Genomic DNA, 26,011 nt, shown 5'->3' on the forward strand with positions numbered 1-26,011 from the left:
CGCTGTGCGAATTTGTCAGTCCCTTCGCGGTGGAAAGCCTGGGCGCCCCCTTGGCCCCGGCAGAGGGCGCCCCCACCCTTGGGGAAGGGGCGGGGACGTCGGCAGTGGGCGGGGGCGGGGGTGGGGGTGGCCGGGACGGGGGCGGGCTCTCCGGGCCCCCATTGGCTACGGCCCCCCGAACACCAGGGCTCCCCCCCTCATCTACCCCTGACAACAGTCGGTCCGGCTTCCAGCTGCTGCAGCCAGCGCTCCTTCACCGCCTCTACATCCAGCCGCCCCTTGCTCCAGCCCGGCATGGCGACCCAGGTCCCCACAAAGGGTGAGCGTCGCCTGGGGAAAGGGCGAAGCGGGGCTCCGGGATCTTAGAGCTTGACAGAGGATCTGGGGGAGAGCCCAGTACTGAAAGGGGAGGGGAATGGGGAAGGGGATGTCCCCTCCTCACATGGGCGGAGGCCCCTGCATTGCACCCCTCGGTACTCCATTGGGCACCCTCTCCCGGTGGTCTCGGTTCCTGTGCGGGACCGGTGGTTGGAGAGCGGCAGTCCCGGGAGAAAGGATGCTCGGACCGGTAGCTATAGCAACCATGCAGCTGGTCCAGCGCCGCGGTGGTAGTGGACTCGGAGAAATGGGCTTCGAGGGTGGGAGCCGCTGGGTTTGTAGCCACAGAGGTTCGCGCAGATTTCATGGTCCCTGCGGAACGTAAGGGGACGGGGTCCATGTCCCTCTTTTTTTTTTTTTTCCCCTCCCTCTCTCTCTCTAGTGCTGGCACCTGTGGTGGGTGTTTCCTGAAATCTCTGACAGGCAGGTTCAGAGGGAAGCGAGGAGAAAGAGGGAAAGACAGGAGCTGTAGGAAATAAGAGATGGAGAGAGCAAGAGAGAGGGAGACAGTAAGGAATATAGAAAGAGACTGACTGAGACAGCCTGGAAGAGATAAGGACCGAGAGACAGAGGGAGGCGTAAAGACACAGAGGGGGAGAGATAGAGAAGAACCGACAGCGTGAGACAGAAATGGGAAAAAGGAGGGGTGGCACAGGGTGGGGCCTGCACCACTGCAGTGAACCCCCATTTGCGGGGATGGGTGGCAGGACCCTCCTTCCCAGCCCTCATTCAAGGGTGTTGTCCAAAAGGTGCATTTGGGTGTGCAAACAGATGCCTTCCCACCTCCCTCCAGTCACACAGAGATAGACATTTCACACCATTAGCCCGACTAGGCACCCCTGAAATACTCGGTCCCCACAACAGTCCCCCTTTCTTGAGCTTACTTCTGCAGAGGAACAAGGGGGGAGAATGCTTTCATGGTGGGGGAGAGGTGGGCAGGGAGGGAGTTTCCAGCCCTGAGAGCAGGGTCAGGCAAGAGGCCATCATTGCTGAGGAGCCTCTGGCACTGAAGGGAACCCCAATTCCACTCTGATCTCTCCTTCCCTGCCCCCTTTCCCGGCAGGCGGGGGCTGCTGCACTGAACCATATCTGCAGAATTTGAAGCAGGGCGGGGAGGGGGGGCAGTGGGGGGGGGCGGCTGCAGAGGCTGGAAGCCACCCTAGGGAGAGGGGGCAGGGTTGAGCCAGCAGCCCTGGCGGGAGCCCAGCACTTCTTTTCGCAGAGATGGTGGTTAGCAGGATCGATGGCAGCAGACGGGCAGAAGTGGGAGGAAGATGCCCTGCCTCCCTCCCCCCCACACACCCTTTCCCCAGTCACAGCAGGAGAGGGGACCACAGGTCTTGGGAAACCCGGGGGCAGGAAACGCATGTTGCCTGTCATAAACCGCTTAATGAAATTAATTAACAGATCGTTAGGGAGGGGGACGGCTCCCTTGCACCCCTAGCCTCCACCCCCACCCTGTCAGAGAGCAGGAGGGTGTGTTGGGGGCAAATAGAAAGGAGATGGAAAGGCACAACTGGGCCTTGGTCTCTATCCTTAAAAAGGACCCTTGGCTTGGCCACAAGCCAGTTGTTCAGGGGCAACAATAGGAGGTACAAAGGGAGCAGAGGGAATCAGGGCTGGCCCCGGAGTTAGAAACTCAACCCTCAAGTCCCACACAGGACCCCATCCAGCCTGGGGTACCCAGATCCATCACCTCTCCTCACCTCTCAAGATGCTCCAGTTGCCATAGTAACCACCTCCTTCCTGATTCTCCTTGGCAACTGGCCAGGAGTGGTGCACATTCCTTCTCCTGCCTCCTGGCTCCACCCTTAGCTCAGCCTCGCCATGAGGACCCAGATTGCTGGGACAGCAGGAACTAGAGAGGAACTTCTGCATGGAGCAAGGAGCACCCCGGGAGGGTGGAACCAGAGAGGAACCAGAGAGGATTCTGGGGCAGGCGCTCACCTTCTGGGGCAGGGCTTCTCAGATGGTTTGGGGAGGCAGGATGTGTGGAAACGCAGGATAATGCAACTGTTCCATCTCTGATGCTGCCTAGCAGGGGTTCATTCATTCATTCATCCATTCATTCTAGAAAAGTTTTTGAACAACTTTACACATGCCAGGATTAACAGCAGAGATGAGTCAAATAAATTTGCTCTGCATCTGGTAGGGGAGCTAAGACAGAGCAGAGATGACTCTAAAATACTATTTTCCCGTCTCGATGCTTATGAGTACCACCTTCATGGTTTTTGCCCTGTCCAAATGTTCCCCACACTGATATTTAACATTTTTTCCTTCAAAGGATTAACTTTTAAAAAACTTTGTTAGCTTTATTTTATATCAGCTCCACAAATGGAAAATCAGGGTTTTGTTTTTTTTTTTTGTCTTACATTGAAAGCAAGTATTAAAATTATCATAAACAACCAATTTCACTTTTCTGGGCCTCAGTGTTCCTCTTTAGTGGAAAGAGAATGAAGATAGTGCCTATATCAGAGAACGGCTGTGAAAATTAAATGTGGTAATATCTGTAAAGTGCTCAGAAGAGAGCCTGGCATGGAATCAGTGCTATCAAATGCAGCTTAGATAAATAAACAAAGGAGAAAATCAAATAATGTCATAACAGTCTACTGAGATATTATTACCTGCTGAAGACACTGAGCCCAAGGCCTGTTTTCTCTTGAGAGATTAACAAGGGTTGGAAGGTGTAGAGATATATATATCAGCTTCTTTTTAAGAATGTCTCTTTGAAGACTGGACAGGGAGCTGAAGAGGGTGAACTTACAGTGAATCAGTGCTATTTAGGGTCTTGCATCAGTCAGTTTAAGCTACAGTATGCAGTACCAAGGGCTTCCCTGCTGGTTTAGCAGTAAAGAATCTGCCTGCAGATGCAGGAGACACAGGTTTGATCCCTGGGTCAGGAAAATCCTCTGGAGAAGGAAATGGCAACCCATTGTAGTATTCTTGCCTGAAGAAATCCCATGGACAGAGGAGCCTGGCGGGCACGGAGTCACAAAAGTGTCAGACCCGACTGAGCTACTAAACAACAAATGAAGTACCAAAAATCTCAGTGATTTCTGACAACCAAAGTAGATCTCTTACTTAGATTATGTGTCCACAATGGGTTGACTAGGGTCTCTACTTCTCAAAGAAAACTGGAGCAGCCACAATCTTGAACATTCATGTCACCAAGCCAAAGGCAAAAGAGAGCTCTTGCATGGGCAGTTAATGCTGCAGACCAGACTCATGGTTCATTGGCCAGAATTAGTCACACGTTCTCCTTCCCAACCTCAAGGTAGCCGTCCTTGCTGAGCTTGGATGGGGGAAGGACACTAATGACAACATCTGGCATCACCCTAGCACTCCCAGTACACCCTCCTCCCCTAGTGGGGCATGTTTTGCAGAATTCCACTCTAAACAAGGCAGGGTGTACTACAAGCTGTCAGTGTATTAGGGAAGCATCAGGATGGGTTTTGTGAATGGGAAGGATGTTCTGAGTTCTTCTGGAGGAGACTACCATTTAAGACAGGGAGGTGGGAGATAGGGAAAAGTAAACACACACACACACAAAACGCACACATATATACACACATTAGTGAAAGTGTGAGTTGCTCAGTCTTGTCCAACTCTTTGCGACCCCATGGACTGCAGCCTGCCAGGCTCTTCTGTCCATGGAATTCTCCAGACAAGAATACTGGAGTGGGTTGCCATTCCCTTCTCCAGGGGATCTTCCTGACCCAGGGATTGAACCCAGGTCTCCTGCATTGAAGGTGGACTCCTTACCACCTGAGCCACCAAGGAAGCATTATCCACATGTTAACATTTAGAAATCAGGGTGAGTCTTCTAGCGGATGAGTATGTTTTTATGTGGTACTGCTGCCGCTGCTACTGCTAAGTCACTTCAGTCGTGTCCGACTCTGTGCGACCCCATGGACGGCAGCCCACCAGGCTCCCCCGTCCCTGGGATTCTCCAGGCAAAAACACTGGAGTGGGTTGCCATTTCCTTCTCCAATGTGTGAAAGTGAAAAGTGAAAATAGTTACATACATATACACGCATACATGTACACACTGGGAAAGTTACTACAAAATCAACTTTGAATCTTTAATTTGATGGTGTCTGAGAAATAAGTAATATAGGAATAATATAAATTTTTGGACAGTTCCTCTCTGCTGGATTTGGTGGTAGGAACAAGTGGATGAGAGCTCTCAGAAGACTGAGAAGTTGTAGGGAGTGTTCAGGGGAAGCTGATACACTGAGCAGTTAGTTCTCCAGTGGGATTCATACTCCCAGCATCATATGCAAAAGAGAGTGTATATGTGTTTCTCAAGAAATGAGTCCATGCTTGCATTAGATTTCCTAGGTCTAGGATCAGGACTGCCACGTACAATTAGGTAGGTTGGGCATTATATAACGGAAGGTATTGACCAATGGAGTGAGTTGGGGCTGGAATCCAGCTTATGCTCCAGTCTAAGTTTTGTGTCCTGCCGTGAGGCTACATTGTCCAGAGCAAGGGGTCTCAATGATCTGATTTCTACACAGAAACCACTTGGCCAGTGGCCCCATTAGGATCCTCAAATAATTAAGAAGCCAAGTGTTGAAATGTTTTTCCCTCTCTCTCTGCCTTCTTCCCACAGTTCCTCAGGATCCTGACCCATTTTACTATGGTGAGTGGCAGATTCTGCGACGAAGGTACCCAGGGGCTGGATGGAGGGGTGGCTGTAGATCCCCACAGGCCACTGCTGAAGTGGCTTCAGCTATGGCTTACATGTTATGTGCTGGGTCACTGGCCACATGACCATGTGGATATAATTGATATCAGCTTGGCCTATGGAGGGTTGAATCAGACTTGGGGAGGGGGTACCCTCTTTGGATCCTCCTCAGGCTTCACCAGCACTCTGGGCCAGTTTTCTGGGGTCATCAGAGAAGCCAACCACTCTGACACCAGGCTGGCTGAATGTGAATCCTGGCTGGTCCACTCACTAGCTGTGTGGCCTTGAGCAAGCAACTCTGTCTCTCTGGGCCCTTCTGCAAATAAGAACACTAAGTTTTCACCCATAAGGACTGTGGGGAAGATTTACTCAGATATCATTAAGTCTTTGCATAGCACTGAAGCTCAAAAAGTGACTCCAGGTCTAGCAGACCTGACCCCAGTTCCCTCTCTATAGACCCTCCTTCTCTCTCCCTTTGTTCACTCATACTCTTCTCCATGTTCTAAGTTGTCTTCTGCCTCAGGACCTTTGCACTTACTGTTCCCTCTGCTGGAATACGCTTCCTCTAGCCCTCCACACAGCTAGCTAAGGCTCCCTTTTCTTCTTCAGGCCTCAGATCAAATAATGACTGTCAGGAGAGGCCTTCTTGAGTCCCCAACAAGAGAAGCCACACATAGATCTGGGCATGGTCCCATGACTGAGTTTTGTGGTTTTATTTTGTTTATCACAAATGAAAGACAACTCCCTGAGGGCAGAGGCCTGGACCACTGCTGGTCCAGAGTGAATATTTCTATAGATATGTACTGTGGCATATTAGATAAGAATAATTCTTATGAAGGAAAATAAAAGAAAGACTGAGGTTAAGAAATGTTGAGGAGAGGATGGGAAATTCTAAATAGGACAGCCAGAGAAGGGGTCACCAACATTTGAACAAACTCCAGGAGTTGGTAAGGGAGGGATATTTGAGAGAGGAGCTTTCAGGAAGAGGGCCCAGCAAGTAAGTGCAAAGACCCTGAGGTAGGACCATGCCTGATAGCCTCCAGGAACTGCAGGAAGACCCGTGTGCTTGGACAAGGGAATTGAGGAGGAGAGTGAAGTAGAATGAGGTCTGAGAAGGGATCAGGACAAGACGATACAGGGCCTCCTGGGGTGTAGGGAGGACTTTGGCTTTTCTTTGCTATGAGGTGGAGGTTAGAGGGAGTGGAGTGGTGTGCTCTGAGCTCAGGAGGACCCTGACTGGACTCAAGTGTTAACAAGATCTCTGTGGCTGAGGCGCTGAGTCGGGGGATGGATGACGGAGAGACCACAGAGAAGGCTGTTTGCTGAAAAAAGTAAATGCAGTAGAACAAGGATCCCCAGTGGTTGGGCCAAGGACTGGTACCAGTCAGTGACCTGTTAGGAACCAGGTCGCACAGCAGGAGGTGAGTGGCCAGTGAGCAAGCGAGTGAAGCTTCATTTCTATTTACAGCTGCTCCCCATCACTGGCATTACTGCCTGAGTTCCGCCTCCTTAGATTCTAATTGATTCAGGAACCCTATTGTGAACTGTGCACACGGGGGATCTAAGTTGCCCTCCCCTTATGAGAATAATCCTGAAACCATCCCTTAACCCCTGTCCGTGGAGAAATAGTCTTCCACAAAATCAATCCCTGGTGCCCGAAATGCTGGGGACCATTGCAGTAGAAGAAGGTCCTATCTATGTCTATGGCCGAAGAATCCAGAGAAGGGTAGTGGGCAGAGGTCTAAGGGGAGCACTTGGTGTCCAAGGGCCATGTCTTTGATCCTCATATGAACCCATGGGAGGAGCCTGCAGCCTTGAACTGAGGCCAAGGCTCCAGGGTGGGGGGGCGGCTGAGGAGCCACCCCACTTTGATGACCTCCAATGTCTTCCCCAGACTATGACACTGTGCAGACGGTGGGCATGACTCTGGCTACCATATTGTTCCTACTGGGCATCCTCATTATCCTCAGTAAGTGTGACCCTTTCCTGAGCTCCAAAGCCCCTCCAAGAAGGCCCCTCGGGGTCCCCAGGCACCTACAATTTCCCTACTGGCTTTTGTCCATACCCTTATGTCCTGTGTCCTTGTTCTGTTCTCTGTCTCTCCTAACAGGCAAGAAGGTGAAGTGCAGAAAGGCGGACTCCAGGTCTGAGAGGTCTGGCAGCAGAGGGGAGAGAAGGGGAGGGGTGGGAACAGCCTGGGAGCCCCCAGGGGTGCTGCCATAACCAAAGGGATCCCAGAGCCAGCCAGGTGTTTCCCAGAAAGCCTGCTCAGTTGAGTCTCTTGATGCCTTTCTCTCTCATCTTTGCTTCCACAGCCCAACATGCAAATCCTGTAAGTCGGAGCTTCCCTCCTCAGGTGAGGGTGTGAGAGAGTGTGGTTCTGCGAGGGTGAGTGGGAGTGGGGAGGGGAGTCCAAGGGGACATTGTGCTGGATCTCCCTAAGAATGGGGCCGCCAACAGTGCAGCCGAGATTCCACACATCAAACCTGTTAAAGCATAAAGTTAGTGGGATGTGACATGGACTCCTAAAGAGTCCTTGAAGCTGCCCAGAAACAAGTACCTAATCTTATAAAAGCAAGGATGAACTCATTCTCCAGAGGAGAGAGCCACAGCCTGTGAAGAGAGGGGTCCCACGTGGGAAAAGAACGTTGGCAATCAGAATGAAGGCAGAGTTGAGCACTAGAGAAGGTAGGAAGATAGAATGATTTCTTGACTTTCCTGTTCAGTTAGGACAATCAAGGATGAAATGACTGAGAAAAAGGGAGGGAAGAGAAAGGAAGCAAGGGGAAAAAGGGATGGAGGGAGGGAAGAAGGCAGGCTGGCAGAAAGGAAGGAAGGAAGGGCTTAAGAATAATTGTATCAAAAAAACAGGAGAGACATATAGAATGCAGATTTTAAAAATTGATATTGGGGAAGAAAAGAGAGAATATAGGAGGGAGTGGGATGGAGGGTGGAGGAGGATGGGGTGGGGTGGAGGGTGGAAGAGGGATGGAGGATGGGGAGTGGAGAGTGGAGGGGGTGGTGGGTGGAGGAGGGGAAAGTCAGGGCAGGTGGCTATACAGGAAGGTGGAGAGAGATGTAGGATGTAGGAGCAGGGATAAGCATGTAGAAGAAAGATTGTGACTCCTTGGGGGTGTTCATTTTAATTATGTAAAAATATCTCGACCTGTTTTTGGTGGAACTGTGTCCTTTCCAGGGACTTTTAAAAACCAGAGATGGGAATCTCTTTGGCTCTTTTGTTTTTAGAACTAAAAAAAAAAAGGGGGGGGGGGGGCCTTGGGGTAATCAACATTTGGAGGATTTGATGTTGAATTTCATGTGTTTTGTTTCATGTTTATTTCATGAGATTTAAGAACATTAAGGGGTCACTTTGTGAATGATGAAGGGGTTGGCCCAGACACCTGACCACAGTCTAAGAGTATATATGAGATTTTGACCCATGACAGTTGAATGATGGTCCCAAGTGGGTGGGACACAGGAGAATTCCTGTTGTATACACAAGTTCCAGAGATGGAGTGTTGGAGTGTAGGAAGAGGTTGGGGGCTTGGCAGAGGGATGGAGACTCTTCTTCTGGCAGGGGGACACCCCAGAAGAGTCCAGGGTGGGCCAGGGGTCCCCAGCTTCATCACAGGTGTCCTGTGGGATAGGACAAAAGCTACCAAGGTGTCTCTATATGGACCAGACATTGGAGCGCAGGGAGGCAAGACAACATCCGAAGGGAGCTCAGGGGTGACAATCTGCAGGCCTGACCTCAATGCTGGGGATGAAGGGCCCACTGCCACCCTTTTTGTCACCGACTGAAGCTCCCTGGCTCTGTCTCTCTCTCTGTCTCTCCCCAGCACCCGGAGGTGGCGGCGTGTAGAACCAGTAGTGGTCACCTCCACTGCAGTCCCTGCCTGAGAGCAGGAGCCTGAGGATCGGGTGGAGGCGGCGGGGACCCCAGCTTGGCCCCCCTGGCAGCATTCCCCTGAATGAGCCGCCCCACCCACTCCAAGGCTGGAGCCGCTGCACCTCCCTAGGCCTTGGCAATGACGACCCCCTGCATCCCAGATCCGGAGACTCAGGCCTCCATCTCCTGGGGTCCTCGAGTCCACGCTCAGCCCCTCACCGTCCCGGGGTGCTGCTCCCCGGGACTACCCTGTCTCCTCTTAGGAGATCCGGTCCCCTGCACCCTCGGTGTCTATGTCTTGAGCTTAATAAATCTGCGTTTGGTTTCTCCCCCTCTTCTGTCTGTGTGTTCTCGTCTGTGGGGAGGAAACGGGGGAGGGGGCAAAATCTAACCTGGGGAGCTATTTCCCCATCCCCAGACTTACCTCCTTCCTCTCCTTCCCCTCCGCCAGCTCCCTAGTGGCCTCCTCCTCTCCCGGAACCCCTCAAACTTCCCCTCCCTTCCCTCCATGCCACCACCCCCCAACCCAGCTGCCCATCCCCGAGACCCCAGAGTAGACCCCTTCCCCTGCTTCCCTGACTTCCTCAAACCCCACCCCGCCTAGACCTGCCCACCCCGCAGTTCCCACCCCCAGCCTCCCCTAGGCGGGGTGGGTGGAGGCCTCCGCCCTACCTCTCACCCCAGGCCCCCGCATCGCCCTCAACGTCTCCCCCTCCTGCTCCCACCCCGGGCTCTGAAGCCAGGAAACCCGGGAGGAAATGACTGAGCCCGTCTCGGTCCCCGCCCGCCAGCGCGCTCCCCTGGCCACACCCTCCGCCTGGACGCAGCCGCCGCCGCTGCCCTCTCCCTACGAGGCTGCCGGCTCGGACCCCCGGCGCTGACGTGAGTGTCTCCTCTGACTCTCCTCCATCCGCTCCCCTCTGCCCAGGCGCCGGGCTCAGGTGGGTACAGACCATCCTCTCGGCGCCTCTCCGCCCCCCATTCATGCTCACTCTCCGTCCCGCTGTCTTCGGCACCGCCATGTGGGCACCGCTCAGCTTCTCCTGCCTCAGTCTCCCCAGTTCGCCTACCTCCCTCTCACTCGCCCAGATCTGCCCAGCATCCCGCTCTATTGTCCCTGCTGGGAGGCCCTCACACCAACTCACTTTTTCCTCTGAGATCAGAAGTACATTACTCACTCTTCCTCTTTCCCCCTCCTTGCTGGCTCCTCGCTCTGAGGACAGCCCCAGAGGGAGGGCCGAGGCCCTCCTATCTCCTTTTCTGTGCCCCAGCGCCTTCCCCTTGCCCAGCAGGGTCAGTCCCAGCCGGCCCATGAGTGCTTCTCCACTTCTTGGGGCAGGGGGACTGCCCTGGGCAGTGGCTGCCTCTTGGAGCCTGGTGTAGACTGATGCTTTTTGTTATCTTTGGGGACCTGAAGAGGGAATGAAGGATTGACTGCTGGAAACCTCCACTTCTGAGACCCTCCCCTTGGCCCCCTTCCCCACAGCCAACCATCAGCCCTAGCAGGGGTCTCTGAAGCCAGAGGGGCCTGCTCAGGGTAAGGAAGGGAGCTGCAGGATCCCGGGGGTTGCCCTGTCCCTGCCTCACTGACATCTTGGCTGACCCCAGCTCTGACTTGCTCTATAGATGTCGCCCTCTGGTCGCCTGTGTCTCTTCATCACCGTTGGCCTGATTCTCCCCACCAGAGGTAAGGCCCAGCCCTTTCTTTCCACCCTGCTGCAGAGCCCCCAGCCCCACTTCAAGTGCCTGTGTTGCTGGGTGGCTGCCTGGTGAATCTGGGTTCTCTCTCCTGTGTTCTCAGTCTTCTACTGAGCTGGCACCAGGAAGCGGGTGCCCCAGTAAGGGGGCCAAGGTTACACCCTGTTAGATACCTCAGACCTGGGTGGCTGCTTCCAGTGAGTCTGGCCAGGGCCTGTCCTGCTGAGCATCCTCCATTTGACGTCCAAGAAGAACTCACAGAGTTTGATTTGGCGGGGAGATGGGTGTAGGTTTTCTACTTGACAGCCAGGAACCCTCGACTCACAACACAGGAGCTTCCTGGTTCCTCTGGTGATATGTGATTAGGGAAAGGAGGTGAGCTGAGGCCAGTCCAGGGAATGGCAACCCACTCCAGTGTTCTTGCCTGGAGAATCCCAGGGAAGGGGACGCCTGGTGGGCTGCCGTCTCTGGGGTCGCACAGAGTCGGACACGACTGAAGCGACTTAGCAGCAGCAGTAGCAGCAGCACCCTTGCCTGTGAAGTGTCTTCTGAAAACAGTATCTACAGGGGATCCTTGCAGGTGCTTTCTGCATTGCAGGTGCTTGTTTCAGCTTCTGCTCTAATCTATGATGCTATTATGCCCATTTTACAGATGAGGAAACTGAGGCTCAGTGAAGGAAAGTGCCCTGGGCCAGAGGCTAGTGTGTGGAGGGGCTGGGCTCTAACCCCGGAACCCAGAGCAAACTCTGCACTGAAGTTGCCCCATTTCTCTGGGATAAAATGGTTTTCATGTGTTCATTCAGTCGTTCAACAAGCATTCACTGAGCAGATCTTATTCTAGGCACTGGGGAAACAGCAAGGCATAAAACAGGAGCTTACGTTATAATTGGGAAGGCAGACACCAAATGCATTCAGTAACTTATATTGGGTTGGCCCATAACATCTTATGGAAAAAAACAAATGAACTTTTGGGCCAACCCAATATTATATGCTAGAAGGTGAAAAATGCTATGGAAAGAAAATAGAGGAGAGAAATGAGGCTTGCTTAAATAGAGTGATCAGGGAAGACCTCACCAGAAAGTGACATTCACCAGAAAGTGACATTTGGGCAGATACAAGGAGAGGAGGGGATGAGCCAAGCAGGTATGTGAGGAATATGAGTTCTGTCTGGAGAGTGTGAGTGACAGCAGACAGGCCGGGCCTGGGTTGGGATGAACAAAGGGTGGGGTGGAAAGAGGAGAGGTCAGAGAGGTGACAGGAGATTGGGTTGGTGGGGGGGACACTTATGGGCCACGTGAGGGCTTTGGCTCTCACCCAGAGCAAGGTGGAGCCAGAGGAGGCACTCAGCCAGCAGCCTGATCTGAATCAGGTTCACAGGCTCCCTCTGGCTGTGTGTGGGGAGCAGGGAGACCAGGGAGGAGGCTGTGCGATGGTCCCTGAGGGAGAGGATGGAGGCGGGGCCAGGCTGGGGGCAGTGGCGATTGATAGATAGATACGATATCCGATATCTGATATCCAGCACAGACTGCATGTTAAGCAGTAGGCGAGATTCTTCCCACCTCCATCTCATTTCACCCTTTCTACAGTCTTGAGAAGTAGATTCAAGAATTATCTCCATTTTGCGGAGGGGGCAACCAGGGCTTAGAGGGACGGGTTTCACTTGCTCCAGGTCACACAGCAAGGAAGTTATTGGGAACAGAATTTGAGATCAGGCCCCTGGCTGACTCTAGCACCTGGGCGTACTTGCCTTAACTGCCTCTCTCATCCCACGAGGATGGACAGGGAGAGGCAGCTGGAGGTAGGGTGCTGCGGTGTTAGCATTTCTAAAATATTTCCACCAAAGCTGATCGGTCAACTGCTGCTCCACCAGCAGACCACCAAGGTTTCAGAAGGGAGGGGAGGGTAGGAGTGTTGGTGAGAGAAGGGGGACCAAAGGCTCCCCCCTGACTTCTCATCCTTGATTTTCCAGGACAGATATCAAAGGAGGTCACAATTCCAACAGATCCAGCGACTGAAATCATTCCTGTCCCTACTCCAGCCCCAGATGACGAACAAGGAATGGGTCTGTCAACATCCTTTCACAGCAACAAAAATCTCAAGCTTGAACCAAATGAGAGTTTTTGGGTTTGTGTAACTGAAAAGTCCAGGGATAAACCTTCAGGCATGGCTCCGTCCAGGCTCAGTTCATCCTGCTGCTCACAGCACCACAATGAGAAACCTTGTCCCTTCCTCCTTGAGCACTTACAGCACAAATGAAGGGACAGTCATGGCTCTAAATACTTACCCTGCATTCACTCACTCAGTCCTCACACAGGCCCTCTGAGAAAGAAATGAGGACTATCCTCATTTTACAGGAGGCTCAGAGTCACTCGCCCAAGGAGTCACCAAAAGTCAGTGACACACCAGGGATGAGGGTCCAGGAACCTGGCTGTGAAGTTTACTCATGACCCTGTGGGGCACAAGAACACCGACTTGCCCTGCCACCAGTGGCACGTGAGAGGGTCCCCCTTTCTCACCCCCACAGCGACATTTATCTGTGGACATCTTTGATTTTAGCCAGCCTGGTTCAGGGAGAAGGACCCTTGTTGTTTTCTGCAGGTCCATGATTCACTCCTTTCTCACCCTCCCCGCCTTTCTCTTCTGCCCTGAGTAGAAGCAACACCAAACCAGATGGACACCCAGACCCAGCAACCGATGGAAACGGAGGTGCTGCTAACAACAGGTCAGGGGACGGACAAGAGCACAACGCAAGGTAGACCTGGGACTAAAACAGCAACATACTTGAGTTGTGTTTAATTCTCCATCTAGGGCAGCATTTCCCTGAGTACGTTTCTCAGAGCGTCCGTTTGGGGAATTAATACATTTTTCCAATTTTTTTTTTTTTGGTTTGCGGTTAAAGATATTTGGGAAACTCTTGAGTTAAACACGTTTCTATCTGCTGGGACTTCTCAGAGTCGTAATAAAGCTTATTTGCAGCAGGCATCCCAAGAGGGACCATCTATCTGGTTTGCAGCATTTCCAAATTTGATAGACTCAGAGACCCTCTTTTTTTTTTTTTTAATGTAACTTGATTAAATTAATTAATTAATTTTATTTTGGTTGCACTGGGTCTTGGTTGCACTGAGTCTTCGTTGCAGTATTCAGGCTTCTCTTTTTGTTATGGGCTCTAGAGTGGTTGCACTGGGTCTTGGTTGCACTGAGTTTTCGTTGCAGTACTCGGGCTTCTCTTTTTGTTATGGGCTCTAGAGTGCTTGGGCCCCATAATCGTGGCCCTTGGGCTTAGTTGCTCTGAGGCATGTGGGATCTTCCTGGACCAGGGGTCAAACCTGTGTCCCCTACATTAGAAGGCGGATTCTTAACCACTGAACAATCAGGGAAGTCCCTCCAAGACCCTGAATAGATTCAGGTCCCTTCATAGGGCTGGTGCGGGAAATGTGCCTGTGGGTTTATCCTTGGTGTGCTAAGTCGCTTCAGTCGTGTCCGACTCTGTGCGACCCCATAGACGGCAGCCCACCAGGCTCCCCCGTCCCTGGGATTCTCCAGGCAAGAACACTGGAGTGGGTTGCCATTTCCTTCTCCAATGCATGAAAGGGAAAAGTGAAAGTGAAGTCGCTCAGTCCTGTCCGACTCTTCGCGACCCCATGGACTGCAGCGCACCAGGCTCCTCCGTCCATGGGATTTTCCAGGCAAGAGTACTGGAGTGGGGTGCCATTGCCTTCTCCTATCCTTGGTGTAGATCTTCTTAATGTTAGACCAGGAGCTTTTCAGTTATAAAATTCAGAAAACCCAACTGAAAAAAAATATTATTAGCAATATATGCTTTGTTAAGTACAGAGGCACTAATGTCAGGCACAGCTGGGTCAAAGAGCTCAAGCACTGTCATCACGACTTTCTTCCTCTCTCAGCTCTTCTGTCTTCATTCTGAAGAGGGCTTTCCCCTCTTTAGTGGCAAAAGTGGTCCACTAGTTCTAAGTTGCAATTACAAACTAGGCAACTAGAGTGCCTCTCTAGCTACACGGCCTAGAGCTGACTCTCATTGGCCCAGGTGGGGTCACGTGCCCATGACTGACCAATGGGAGCCTGGGAAATGAACAGCTCCGATTGGTCAGGGCTGAGTCTTGTGCCCCATCATGGGGCTGGAAAACCCAGTCAACTCTGTGTGAACCAATTAGACCAAGAGTAAGGGAAGAGGTGACTCACCACAGGACAAGTGAGTCAATGTTACCGGAGGTAACATTTGGGAAAGGGAGATGAGCGGAAATAAAGGTAATAGGTGGTTTCTAATGCCTGTGTGATGGCCCATATTTGAGAAGCAGCCCCCACTGGAAGTCCTATAGCTTAGGCCACTCACAACCTGGAATGCATGCATGGTTGCTCAGGTTGGGCACTGCACAAGGACACTAATGGGGAAAGTCCTCCCCCTGTAGATTTTTGTTGTTGTTGTTATCATTGTTATAACTTCCCAGTGATGACAGTAACGCATCTCTTGCTGACAGAGTCTGTCTATTAAAACAATTTTACAACAGATGGAAATACGATGTCTTGGGGGAAGGGAGTTTTTTTTTAATTTTGTACAACCATGGGGGTGGGGGTATAGCAGCTGTTTCCACATTTTCCAGTTGAGAAAACATCTTCATATTTCTGGATTCTCTTACTCTGAGTCCTTGCTGACCTGGGTTACTCTATGTGTTCTTCTATATCCCTGGTTATACATGATGAAAATTCAGCTGGGCCGAGGGGGTCAAGGAGCCAAGAGGTAAAGGCACTGCTGAATCTCAAGCTTGCCCAGCCCCCACAGAGCTTCTCTTTCTCCTGCGTCTTTGTTCTCTCGTGCTGGAGCTTGTCTTTCACCTGGCAAGGAAGTGGCTCCATCACCTGCAGGCTCAGAACTTCTGAGTTTCACCCAGCATCTGCTGAAAATTTTAACTTGGAATTTGAAAGGTCCTAGCGAAGGATGGGGCTTCCCAGGTGGCTCAGTGGTAAAGAACCCGCCTGCCAATGCAGGACATATAAGAGATGCGAGTTTGATCCCTGGGTCGGAAGATTCCCTGGAGAAGGGCACGGCAACCCACTCCAGTATTCTTGCCTGGAGAATCCCCTGGACAGGGGAGCCTGGCAAGTTACAGTCCATAGGGTAGCACAGAGTTGGACACAACTGAAGCCTCTGAGCGCTACAGGAACGGATGAGACTGGGTCACATGCTCCCCCTTGTGGCTGGGTTACCATAGGAGACTGAGATGGTCTGGGGAAGCAGCAACATTTCCCGAGAGAAAGGTGGACGGACTGATCACAGAAGGGGGGAGTCGGAGCCAAGTAGACAATACAACAATGTGCTGAGGGTTTGCTCCATGCACTGTGCTAAGCTTTTACGTGATCAGTCATTTAGTACTGATCACTATCCTACATGGTAGGAGCTGTTGGTACCCCATTTTACACAGAAGAAAACTGAAGCCCAGAGAGGTTACTCGGCAGGCCTTAGGCCACACAGTGCAAAATGGCAGAACCAAAATTTGAGCCCAGGCTTCCTCACACTGGGGGAGGGGGCAATAAGCCCTACATACCGCTGAGGCTGTCCTTTTACATTTCCTGTGATCCTTCCATCTTTGCCCATGACTTTGCTGCTCCCTTTTCTTGGAAAAAGCTTTCCTGAACATCTTGTAACCTTTGGCTGTCGGTTCATGTTTAGGAAGTGAGGCGCTGAGGCTGGCCTGGGGAGCCAGTCATGAGGCAGTTTCTCTGCTTGCTGACTTCATATCTGGGCATCCGTCAGGGGTGACCACCTTACTGGGGATGCTTCTCAGTGCCAGAGGGGCAGGACTTTCCTGGGGGATAGTCATGTTTTTACAAAGAGGAACCCTCTGATGTTTTTGGTCTGGGAGCAGAGGTGATATTCAACATGTTTTCGAACCAGTATCTTCAAGTTCTGTGACTCGGTCAAGATCCTGGAGGCCCTTGTCTGGGTCTGACAGATGTTACCGTTTATTCCTGATCATGGGGCCATCCAGAAGGTCAGAGAGGGGCCAGGAGCTCCTCGGGGGTTAGCAAGCTAGCCTGGGCTGGTGGTCTTAATCAGGGTGAGCACCTGCCACTCCTGGCTGCCTCCGTGGGTTGGCGGGGGGGAACCTGTGCCAGCTCACTGAATGTAGGTGTGGGAGAGGGGCTACTCCCAAAGATCATCAGTGGTGTCTCTTGTTCCTCTCCCTGGGTCACTCCTGCCCTCCACCATCCTCTGGCTGCTCTCTCTGCCGATCCCATTCAAGGCTCCACGCCCTCCAAGACGAAATCCCCTGCCAATCCCACTCAAGGCTCCACGCCCTCCAAGACACGATCCCCAAGCAGGCACGAGAGGAAGAACTCCATCCTCAGACAGCCTGGTCAGTAACTCCCTTCTCAGACTGGACACAGGCTATTTCTTGTTCACTGTGTGTTCTTAGTACCTCAATACTGCATAGCACAGAAGAATGCTCAGTAGCCAGGTGTTGGGTGAACACCTGACTTCAGGGCAGGTATTCTTGTGAGTGACTAAAGGGTGGGCACACAGTAAATGTCCGAATAGATGAATGAATGTGTGAGTGTTGCATAGAGATGACTCCAAAACCCAGTGGCTTAAAATGACAATCATTTATTTAGCACTCAGATCTGCAATTTGGAAGTCTAGTCTGGGCTTGGCTGGGTGCTTCTCTGGTCTCAGATGGATTTACTTGTGCATTGGAGATCAGTTTGGAGTCAGCAGAGAGCTCTGTGTATAGGGGCACCTTGATTCTTCCCCTCCTGGCCTTATCTTCCACTTCCTGTGCAGCCAGCCTCAGTGAACAGATGGAAACGATACAGCCATGGATCACATAGACAGCTCATTCACTCATTCATTCAAACAATATTCACTGAGCACTTATTGTGGGCCAGGCCCTCCTCTAGGTGCCAGGAGTACAGAAGTGAATGAGACAGATGAAAATTTCTCCCTTCATGGAGCAGATGTTCTCGTGAGAGAGAGACAGTAAATAAGGATGATAACTGTATATAACAAGTTAATAATAGCCATATATTAAGTTGCTGTCAAGAAAAATGAAGGGGGAAAAAAAAAAACGACGCAACAGAGTTAGGGTGAGAGAGTGGTCAGAGAGCATTTTCTGTAAAAGGCCAGGGAGACCTCAATGAGAAGAAGCTAAGGGGAACCATGTGGATGCCCGAGGAAAGGAGCCTCTGGCAGTAGAAACGGCCAGTGCAAAGGCCCTGGGGTGAGCAGGGTTTCGCACAGTTCACCCATGGGGAATGGGGGTGGGAGTAAAGCACAGTGAGTAAGGGGATAATCGAGAAGAGTTTAGAGGTGATGGGAACCTGATTGGGTCCTTGTGAGGACTTCAGGTTTTGCCCTAAGTGCACCAAGGCTGAGATACAGGTTTCTCCTCTCTGACTCTCTCACTCTCCAATTCGCTCCATAAACCTTTGCTCCCTTCTTTCCCCTCCAGGTTCAAAGGAGGATGACCCCTTCTTCTATGGTAAGTTACTCTTGGGAGGCGGTGGGGGAAGGAGGCTGAAGGCCCCTCTCATCACACTCCTCCATTTCTCTCTCTGCAGACGAGGACACTCTCCGGAAACGGGGGCTGATGGTAGCAGCAGTGCTGTTCATCACAGGCATCGTCATCCTCACCAGTGAGAATGGGGGCTGGGTGGGAGAGGCATCAGGAGTGGGAGGGAGGAGACCTTGGCTTACACTCTGACCAGACAGGATTTGAAGGGCCCCTAACAAGGTCATTTTAAAGGAGACATATCCATATAAACTGGGCTTCACAGGTGGTTCAGTGGTAAAGAATCCACCTACCAATGCAGGAGCTGCAGGTTCAGTCCCTTGATCGGAAAGAGCCCCTGGAGAAGGAAATGGCAACCCACTCCAGTATTCTTGCCTGGGAAATCCAATCCAGACAGAATAGCCTGGTGGGCTACAGTCTGTGGGATTGCAAAGAGTCAGACACGACTGAGTGACTGAGAATGCACATCCATGTAAACCATGGAATTCAGTGGTTTAAGATGATAACCATTTACTGACCTCTCGTTTCTGCACTTTGGAAACATAGTCTGGGCTCAGCTGGGTGGTTCTTCTGGTTGCTGCTGGATTTATTCATGCCTCTGAGGGCATTTGCGGGTCAGCAGGGATCTGTTTGAATGGGAACATCAGGTCTTCACCTGGTGGTCTTCTCTAGCAGACCAGCCTGGGCTTGTTCACATGGCAGGGGAATGCAGTGGTGCAACTCCCCAGGAGTAGCAACACCTGGGAGCTGTGATGCGCAGCCTGAGGCAGTGAGGGGAAGGAGCAGCTGCACCAGGGCCTGGTGAGAGATGGAGCTGGAGGACAGGGCCCCAAACAGTAGCTGTGGCTCCGGAGAGAGGTTTCCAGCCACTGGTTGCTGGTAAGCTCCCCAGGAAGGAGCAGGGCAGGGGTTGAGAGGATCAGACACCTCAGCCTCATTCTCCTTTTGCCCTCGTCTGTCCCACCAGGCTGTGCTCAGCCTCCCAGGGCCTAGTGTCAGGCGGGAAAGTGGGACAAAGGGAGGATTTCAAGCAGAGAAACTAGTTTTTTTAATAATGCTACAGATTAAATAAAATACAAGGGCCACCAGTTTGCAAGCTCTCAGTTAAACTGTATAACCCACGCCAAGTTTTATGACCTCTCTTGTCCAGCTTCCTCATCAGGAAAAGGGGCACAGCCATATCTTTTTGCCTTAAGGTGGGAGGCAGAACCTGGATAGAATTAAAAAGAGATCACTGATACGTGCCTGATTGGTGTTGAATAAGGGAGTCAAGCACTGTTGACTCAGTTTTTCAACTCATATTTATAGATCCTGACTTTGTGCCAGGCACTGTGCTCTCCCCTGTGGGAAAAGTGAGGCTCAGAGAGTTGCAAAGTTTGCCCAAGGTCACAGAGCACATAAAAATCAGGGAAGGGCTGGACCTATGTCTGTGTGAGGGCAGAGCCTGAATGTTACCTCTAGGACTCTAAATTGTTCCAGTGACATTTGTGAGCACCTACTCTGTGCCCGGGCTTCCCAGGTGGCACTAGTTGTAAAGAATTCACCTGCCAATGCAGGAGACACAAGAGACGCAGATTCAATCCCTGGGTCTGGAAGATCCCCCTGAGTAGGAAATGGCAACCCACTCCAGTATTTTTGCCTGGAAAAATCCCATGGACAGAGGAGCTTGGCAGGTTACAGCTCATGGGGTGGCAAAGAGTCAGACACGACTGAGCACACACACACACACACACTCCCTGTGCCCTCCTGTGCTGTGATGCTGGGGACCCTGGTCCCCACCATTAGGGAACTCACAGCTGGTAGGAGATCACAATAAATAGGTCAATGCTTTCATGAGCAGTGTGAATACAGAAAAAGAGACTTGCCAAGAGGAAAATAAAGATGAGATTGAGAAGGATGAGAAGAGGCACTTCCTCTTAAGAGGTCAAAGCAGAATGGATTCTGATGATGAGAAAGATGATTTTAAAAAGCAGGCAGAGGGAGAAGCAAGTGGAAAGCCCTGGAGGCAGGAATGAGCTGAGCTTGTTAAAATAACCAAGGGAAGAGGCGGAGTGGCTGGGAAGGTGTGAGAGAAGAGGAGTAGGAGATGAGTCCAGAGGGAGGGAAGGGTAGGTAAGGGTGGCAGCTGGGAGATAGAAAAGGGCTGTTTTCTGAAGTTCCCTTTGTTTTCTTTCTTTAAAAAAAATTATTTAGTTGGCTGCTTTGATGGCTCAGATGGTAAAGAATCTGTCTGCAATGCAGATCCCTGGGTCAGGAAGATCCCCTGGAGAAGGGAATGGCAACCCACTCCAGTATTCTTGCCGGGAGAATCCCATGAACAGAGGAGCCTGGTGGGCTATAGTCCATGGGGTCATAAAGAGTCGGACACGGCTGAGCGACTAACACACGCTTTCACACATTTTGTGTCTTAGTTGGCTACAACATGCAGGTTCTTAGTTGAGGCACGTAGGATCTAGTTCCCTGACCAGGGATTGAACCTGGGCCCCCTTCTCTGGGAGCAGAGTCTTAACTGCTGCACCTCCATGGAAGTCCCCCTCCTTTGTTTTCTAAGATCCCCCTCATTTGCTTTGGCCCAACCCCCTGGCCTTCCGGCTCTCCTTTAATCCCTCCTGTCTACTCCTCCCTCACTCAGGGCCTTAGAACTGACTGTTCCCTATGTCTGGAACACCCTTCCTCCAGATGTCCACGTGGCTTCCCTCTCATCCCTTTCAGGTCTCTGCTCAAATATCACCTTCCCTGTGAGGCACGTCTAGTCATCGCCATGAGGATTCCCCCAACTCCTGGGCCTCCCTGCCTCCTTCCTTGTTTTATTTTTCGTTATAGCGCTCATCACTGACTCATCACCGTCGGTACACTTGACTTAGGTCTTTTCTCATTGTCCATCTCCCCCACTGGTAAGTCAGTGCTCCCAAAGCAGGGATTGCCTCCGTTCGTGCTCCTGGCCGTGTTGCCGTGTCCCCAGTGTCTAGGTCACTGCCTGGCCCAGAGTAGGTGCACAGTAAATATTTGCTGAACACGTGAATGACCCCTGGGGACCCTTGAGCCGGCTCTTCCCCATCAGCTTCTTGTCACTTGCTCAGAGTTGCCTTGGAGCCTTCTGAGGGACAGGGCGGATGGGCCTCATCCTCCAGCATCCAGATCACACGTAATAATCAGCATTGTTCTGACTCACGACTGAACTGTTTCTTTCACCCCAGGTGGCAAGTGCAGACAGTTGCCCCGATTGTGCTGGAATCGTGACAGATGAGTCCGTAGGAAGCAGGGGCTGACGATCTAATGGGCACCCCGAGACTGAGCCCCCACTGGCTCGCTGTGACCTTGCAGGACCTACAACAAAGCCCAGCCTGAGAGAGAAGAGGTGGATGGAGCCAGATCCAGGACTGATGGCCTGAGCCCCCTGCTCTCCCAGTCCTGCCTGCCTGAGGACTGCCTGCCCCCGTTTATCCATTTTGTTCAGACAGGAAGTAAAGCCCTGTGTTCTCTGTCCCTTGGTCTCTGATCATTCTTGACCAGGGAGTGGAACAAAGTGGCGGGGGCTGGGGCAGGGCCCCCAGGAGAAAGATGGGAAGGTCACAGACTCCGGAACCTAGGTGAGGGATACAGTAAACCAAGCCAGCAGGGGTGAGGTGGGAGGGATGAGGGGTGGGCCTCGGGAAGATTTGACCAATAGAGAGTCAGCGCTGGATTCTGCCCAGGGCAGATGGAGACCCTCTGCAGGTGTGTGTGCAGAGCCAAAGCCAGCTTGGCCCCTGATGTTGGGAGGTGGTGCTGGTAACTGGGCAATTACAAATGGAGGCCCCAGGCCCACGGCAACTGGCTTTTTCCCCACTCTGGGTACCTCCAGCACGTGAGTGTGGACACCCCACCCTGCACATCCAAGCTCCAGCCATACTCCTGGTTCCCTCTTGGTTTAGGGTGTGTCCACAAGAAGGCCACTAGAGTGGGCTCAGAGTAGTTTGGGTGGGGAATTCCAGGGTCCTGGGGTCCCATAGCATGGTCGAGAAGGGGTATAGGCCCCAGTGGGCACTTCCTGAAGACCCTTGGGTTCTGTTGCCTGTGGGGAGGAACTCAACCAGGTTAGTCAAAAATAGACCCTTGGAATCACAGGGCTGGGGGTGGAGACCTCTGCCCAGGGTCAAGGGTCATCGTGCCAAAGCAAAGAGACAGGGTCCGGTTCAAAGTGGTTGCATAACAATGTTTCACAAACTTCTGGTCACAGCCTGTTCACAGGTTACAAAATCAGTTTAGTGGGCTGTGAGTAGCATTTAAAAAAAAAAAAAAAAAGAAGGAAAATGAGTAATAAAATAGAAACGGAAGTATCAGAAAAGAAAATAATATGATTTGGGGCTTCCCTGGTGGTTCAGTGGCAAAGAATCTGCCTACCAATGTAGGAGACAAGAGTTTGATCCCTGATCCAGGAAGATCCCACATGCTGTGGAGCGACCAAGTGCTGCAACTATTGAGCCCCACTGGGCAGCTACTGAAGCCTGTGTACCCTAGAGCCTGTGCTTTGCAACAAGAGAAGCCACTGCAATGAGGAGCCTTTGTACTGCAACAAATAGTAGCCGCCGCTTGCCACGGCTAGAGAAAACCCCCCGCACAGCAACAAAGACCCAGCACAGCCAAAAATAAATAAATTAAATTTAAAAAAAGAAAACAATATGACTATGTATATATATTCTCTTCTCAATTTTTGCCACATTTTCGTCACACCTGTATTATTATTCATTTATTTATAGAGAAACTCTCATTTTAACTTAAAAAATATTTTTAAAAGCACACTAATATTTGGAAAATCTGTATTGTTTCATATAAATAACAGGTAGCCCTAAAGATACATTCAATTAAAACGCATATATTGCATATGCTATATTTTGTATATATGTCTATATGTGACATATGTGTATACATATGTGTAACATATGCATATTATATGTGTGCTATGTACATTATATGTACATGATATATGGTAGTAGTACTGTCGGTCACTTAGTTGTGTCCAACTCTTTGCAGCTCCAAGGACTGCAGCACACCAGGCTTCCCTGTCCTTGACTACCTCCCGGAGTTTGCTTAAACTTATGTCCATTGAGTTGATGATGCCATCCGACTATCTCATCTTCTGTCACCCACTTCTTTTCCTCCCCTCAATCTTTCCCAGTATCAGGATCTTTTCCAATGAGTCAGTTCTTCGCATCATGTGGCCAAAGTATTGGAGTGGAGACCTAGTACTGCTTGATATGAATAGAAAATAGCCATAAAGATAAATCCAATGAAGACAAACAAGAAAAAAGATATATTGTGTTTGAGCTGGATACTGAGTTGCTGACTGAGGGCTCTGAGTTGGAGGCCAGAGTCTGATCCATTGGAGGACACCATAAGGTGTCAGGGATGTGGTTGTTACCTTACTGCCCAAAGATACTGCAGAACTTGAGAGGCCCAAGACCACCCTCACTTCTGATGCCAACTACATGGCTGGGTGTGCCCAAGACCACCTTCAGGTTCAATAATTCACTAGAAGGACTCACAGAACTCAGTGAAAGCCATTATACTCACAGTTATGCTTCCTGGTAGCACAGGCAGTAAAGAATCTGCCTGCAGTAAAGTAGACCTGGTTTCGATCCCAGGGTTGGGAGGATCCCCTAGAGAAGGGAATGGCTACCCACTCCAGTAGTCTTGCCTGGAGAATTCCATAGACAGAGGAGCCTGGTGGGCTACAGTCTCTGCGGTCGCAGAGTTGGACATAGCAAAGTGACTAACACACACACACACACATACCAGAAGAGCTCCAGCCGTGAAACTCCCGGGTGTTCTCTCCCAGTGGAGCAGTGGACGGTGCTAAGTTCTGGCAGCCGTGTGTGATAATACTGCCAGTCGGGGAAGCTCCCACAAGATTTGGTGTCAAAGTTTTTATTGGAGCTCAGTCACAAAGACATGACTGACCACCTGTGTGGTCACCTTACTTTCCGGTCCCTCTGGCTGATACCTGTGACCCAAAGCTGCTGCCATCAATCCCATTGTTAGAAACTAAGCTGGCCCAAGGCCCCCAGGTAAAGAAAGACACTCTTTTCAGGCAGGACATTCCAGGGGTTTAGAGATTACCTTCCAGGAGCTGAGCACAAAAGCTAGCTGTCTCTACTAAACAGAGTTTTCTCTTATATCATTAAAAGATATTCAAGGGCTTCCCTGGTGGCTCAGTGATTAAGAATCCACCTGCTAATGCAGGAGATGCGGGTTCAATCACTGATTTGGGAAAATCCCTGATCCATGGGCCACAGCTATTGAGCCTGTGTTCTAGAGTCCAGGAGCAGTAACTACTGAGTCCATGTGCTCTGAGGGCCCTGCAGCCTGTGCTCTGAAACCAAGAGAAGCTGCAGCAATGAGAAGCCACCGCAGTGAGAAGCCCGCATACAACTGGAGAGTAGCCCCCGCTCACCACAACTAGAGAAATGCCTGGGCAGCAACAAAGACCCAGCACAGCCAAAAATAAATAGTAAATCAAACTATTTTTAAAAGACATTCAAAAAGCCATTTATTCTTGTGATGCAATTCAATGTGAGTTAATATTGTTTGGGGCCTAAAACCATTTCCTGTGCCTCCACTGGTGCATAGCCTGGACTCGAGGAATCACCAGCTCAGGGGCACACCTGACTGCCTCTCAGGAAGAAGTATGGCAGAGCTGACCTACTTCATTCATAACTAGGGGAATTATGTTAGGTGTTAGGTGTCCATTCCCCGCCTCATGCCATTTTCCCATGGGGTAGAGATGAAAACACTGATATTGTGTTTTGAAGATGCCCATGATATGGAGTTTTGGATCCAGATTCAGCTCTGCCAATTAGAGGCTCTTATATGAAATTTGGAGGTTTCCCAGGTGGCTCAGTGGTAAAGAATCAGCCTGCCAATGCAGAAGACACATGTTGGATCCCTGGGTCAGGAAGATCCCCTGCAGGAGGACATGGTAACCCATTCCAGTATTCTTGCCTGGAAAATCCAATGGACAGAATAGCCTTGTGGGCTCCATGGGGTCATCAAGAGTCAGACATGACAGAAACGACTTAGCACTCATGCATGCGTATGAAATTTGGAAGGCCAAAGAGATCATCTTTTTGCTCAATTGGCTACTTTCTGCTGGTAAGGAGGGTTGCCAAGGTGATGAGTTTGGGACCACATCATTCCAGTATCTAGTCACTAGCTTTGTGGGCATGAAGAGGCAGTTATACATGCATGTGCACACACACGCACACACACAGGGGATTTCTAAATGGCCAATAAACACATGAAAAGATGTTCAATATCACTAGTCATGAGCAAAAAAGTAACTGAAGATAAGAATGAGACAGTACCACATGCAGAATGGCTAAAATTAGAAAGACTAACAATATCAAGTGCTGCAGAAGATGTGGAGCAAGCAGAATTTTCAGACATTGCTGTAAATTGGAGTGTAAATCAGTACAGTCACTTCAGAAAACTATCAGTTCTTTAATACTTATTTATTTGGGCTGTGCCAGTTCTTAGTTGCAGCATGTGGGGTCTAGTTCCCTGACCAGGGATGGAATCTGGAGCCTCTGCCTTGTTAGTCTGGATCCCTGAAGTACCAGGGAAGTCCCTATCAGTTCTTTAAAAAGGTAAATGTATGTTGAACATATGATCTAACAATTCAATTCTTAAACATCTGTCCAAGAGAAAAGAAACCAGGTGTCCAGAAATGAGTTGTACTACACAAGTGTTTATAGCAGCAGTATTTATAATGACAAAGAACTGGAAGTGGTCTAAATGTCCATCAGCATAGGTGAGTGGATACAAACTGTGGCAGACTTAGTGATGGAACAC

General features: G+C 50.8%; 2 protein-coding genes across 23 annotated transcripts; both read left to right on the top strand.

Annotated features, from left to right (window-relative positions):
* Position 1: 1 nt before the first annotated feature.
* FXYD7 (FXYD domain containing ion transport regulator 7) lies at positions 2–9,292 on the top strand. Of its 6 annotated transcripts, none has more exons than XR_015145868.1 (7): positions 2–319; positions 4,994–5,023; positions 6,963–7,037; positions 7,179–7,221; positions 7,384–7,424; positions 7,644–7,756; positions 8,908–9,292. XR_015145868.1 is itself a non-coding variant. In XM_086352245.1 (7 exons), exons 1-6 carry the CDS (start codon positions 295–297, stop codon positions 7,749–7,751), a joined length of 300 nt encoding a protein of 99 aa, XP_086208371.1. In that variant the 5' UTR covers positions 117–294; the 3' UTR covers positions 7,752–7,756; positions 8,908–9,292. The 6 variants fall into 6 exon arrangements, 4 of the variants coding, with proteins under 4 accessions (XP_086208374.1, XP_086208371.1, XP_086208372.1 ...); XM_086352245.1 differs by having other exon boundaries at positions 117–319; positions 7,666–7,756; XR_015145869.1 differs by having other exon boundaries at positions 130–319; positions 7,179–7,212; positions 8,908–8,925.
* A 57-nt stretch (positions 9,293–9,349) lies between these two features.
* Positions 9,350–21,667, top strand: FXYD5 (FXYD domain containing ion transport regulator 5). Of its 17 annotated transcripts, none has more exons than XR_015145857.1 (10): positions 9,761–9,839; positions 10,444–10,494; positions 10,584–10,644; positions 12,625–12,717; positions 13,309–13,407; positions 16,916–17,029; positions 18,122–18,151; positions 18,231–18,305; positions 20,894–21,075; positions 21,379–21,667. XR_015145857.1 is itself a non-coding variant. In XM_086352216.1 (9 exons), the coding sequence occupies exons 3-9, from the start codon at positions 10,584–10,586 to the stop codon at positions 21,426–21,428; spliced, it is 522 nt and encodes a 173-aa protein (XP_086208342.1). In that variant the 5' UTR covers positions 9,575–9,839; positions 10,444–10,494; the 3' UTR covers positions 21,429–21,667. The 17 variants fall into 17 exon arrangements, 11 of the variants coding, with proteins under 11 accessions (XP_086208338.1, XP_086208342.1, XP_086208337.1 ...); XR_015145856.1 differs by having other exon boundaries at positions 9,772–9,898; XR_015145855.1 differs by lacking the exon at positions 10,444–10,494 and having other exon boundaries at positions 9,384–9,839.
* The last annotated feature ends 4,344 nt before the right edge of the window (positions 21,668–26,011 follow it).

This window comes from Bos grunniens, chromosome 18 (genome assembly GCF_055505025.1).
Source record: "Bos grunniens cultivar Pamir isolate PY7600 chromosome 18, Bosgru_T2T1.0, whole genome shotgun sequence".
Taxonomy (NCBI): Eukaryota; Metazoa; Chordata; class Mammalia; order Artiodactyla; family Bovidae; genus Bos; species Bos grunniens.

Coding starts and splice junctions, on each gene's coding strand:
- FXYD7 (XM_086352245.1), top strand. CDS start 295: ATGGCGACCCAGGTCCCCACAAAGG. Junction 5,024..6,962: donor TCCTGACCCATTTTACTATG/GTGAGTGGCAGA, acceptor TGTCTTCCCCAG/ACTATGACACTGTGCAGACG. Junction 7,038..7,178: donor GGGCATCCTCATTATCCTCA/GTAAGTGTGACC, acceptor CTCTCCTAACAG/GCAAGAAGGTGAAGTGCAGA.
- FXYD5 (XM_086352212.1), top strand. CDS start 10,584: ATGTCGCCCTCTGGTCGCCTGTGTCTCTTCATCACCGTTGGCCTGATT. Junction 17,030..18,121: donor CTCCATCCTCAGACAGCCTG/GTCAGTAACTCC, acceptor TTTCCCCTCCAG/GTTCAAAGGAGGATGACCCC. Junction 18,152..18,230: donor GGATGACCCCTTCTTCTATG/GTAAGTTACTCT, acceptor CTCTCTCTGCAG/ACGAGGACACTCTCCGGAAA.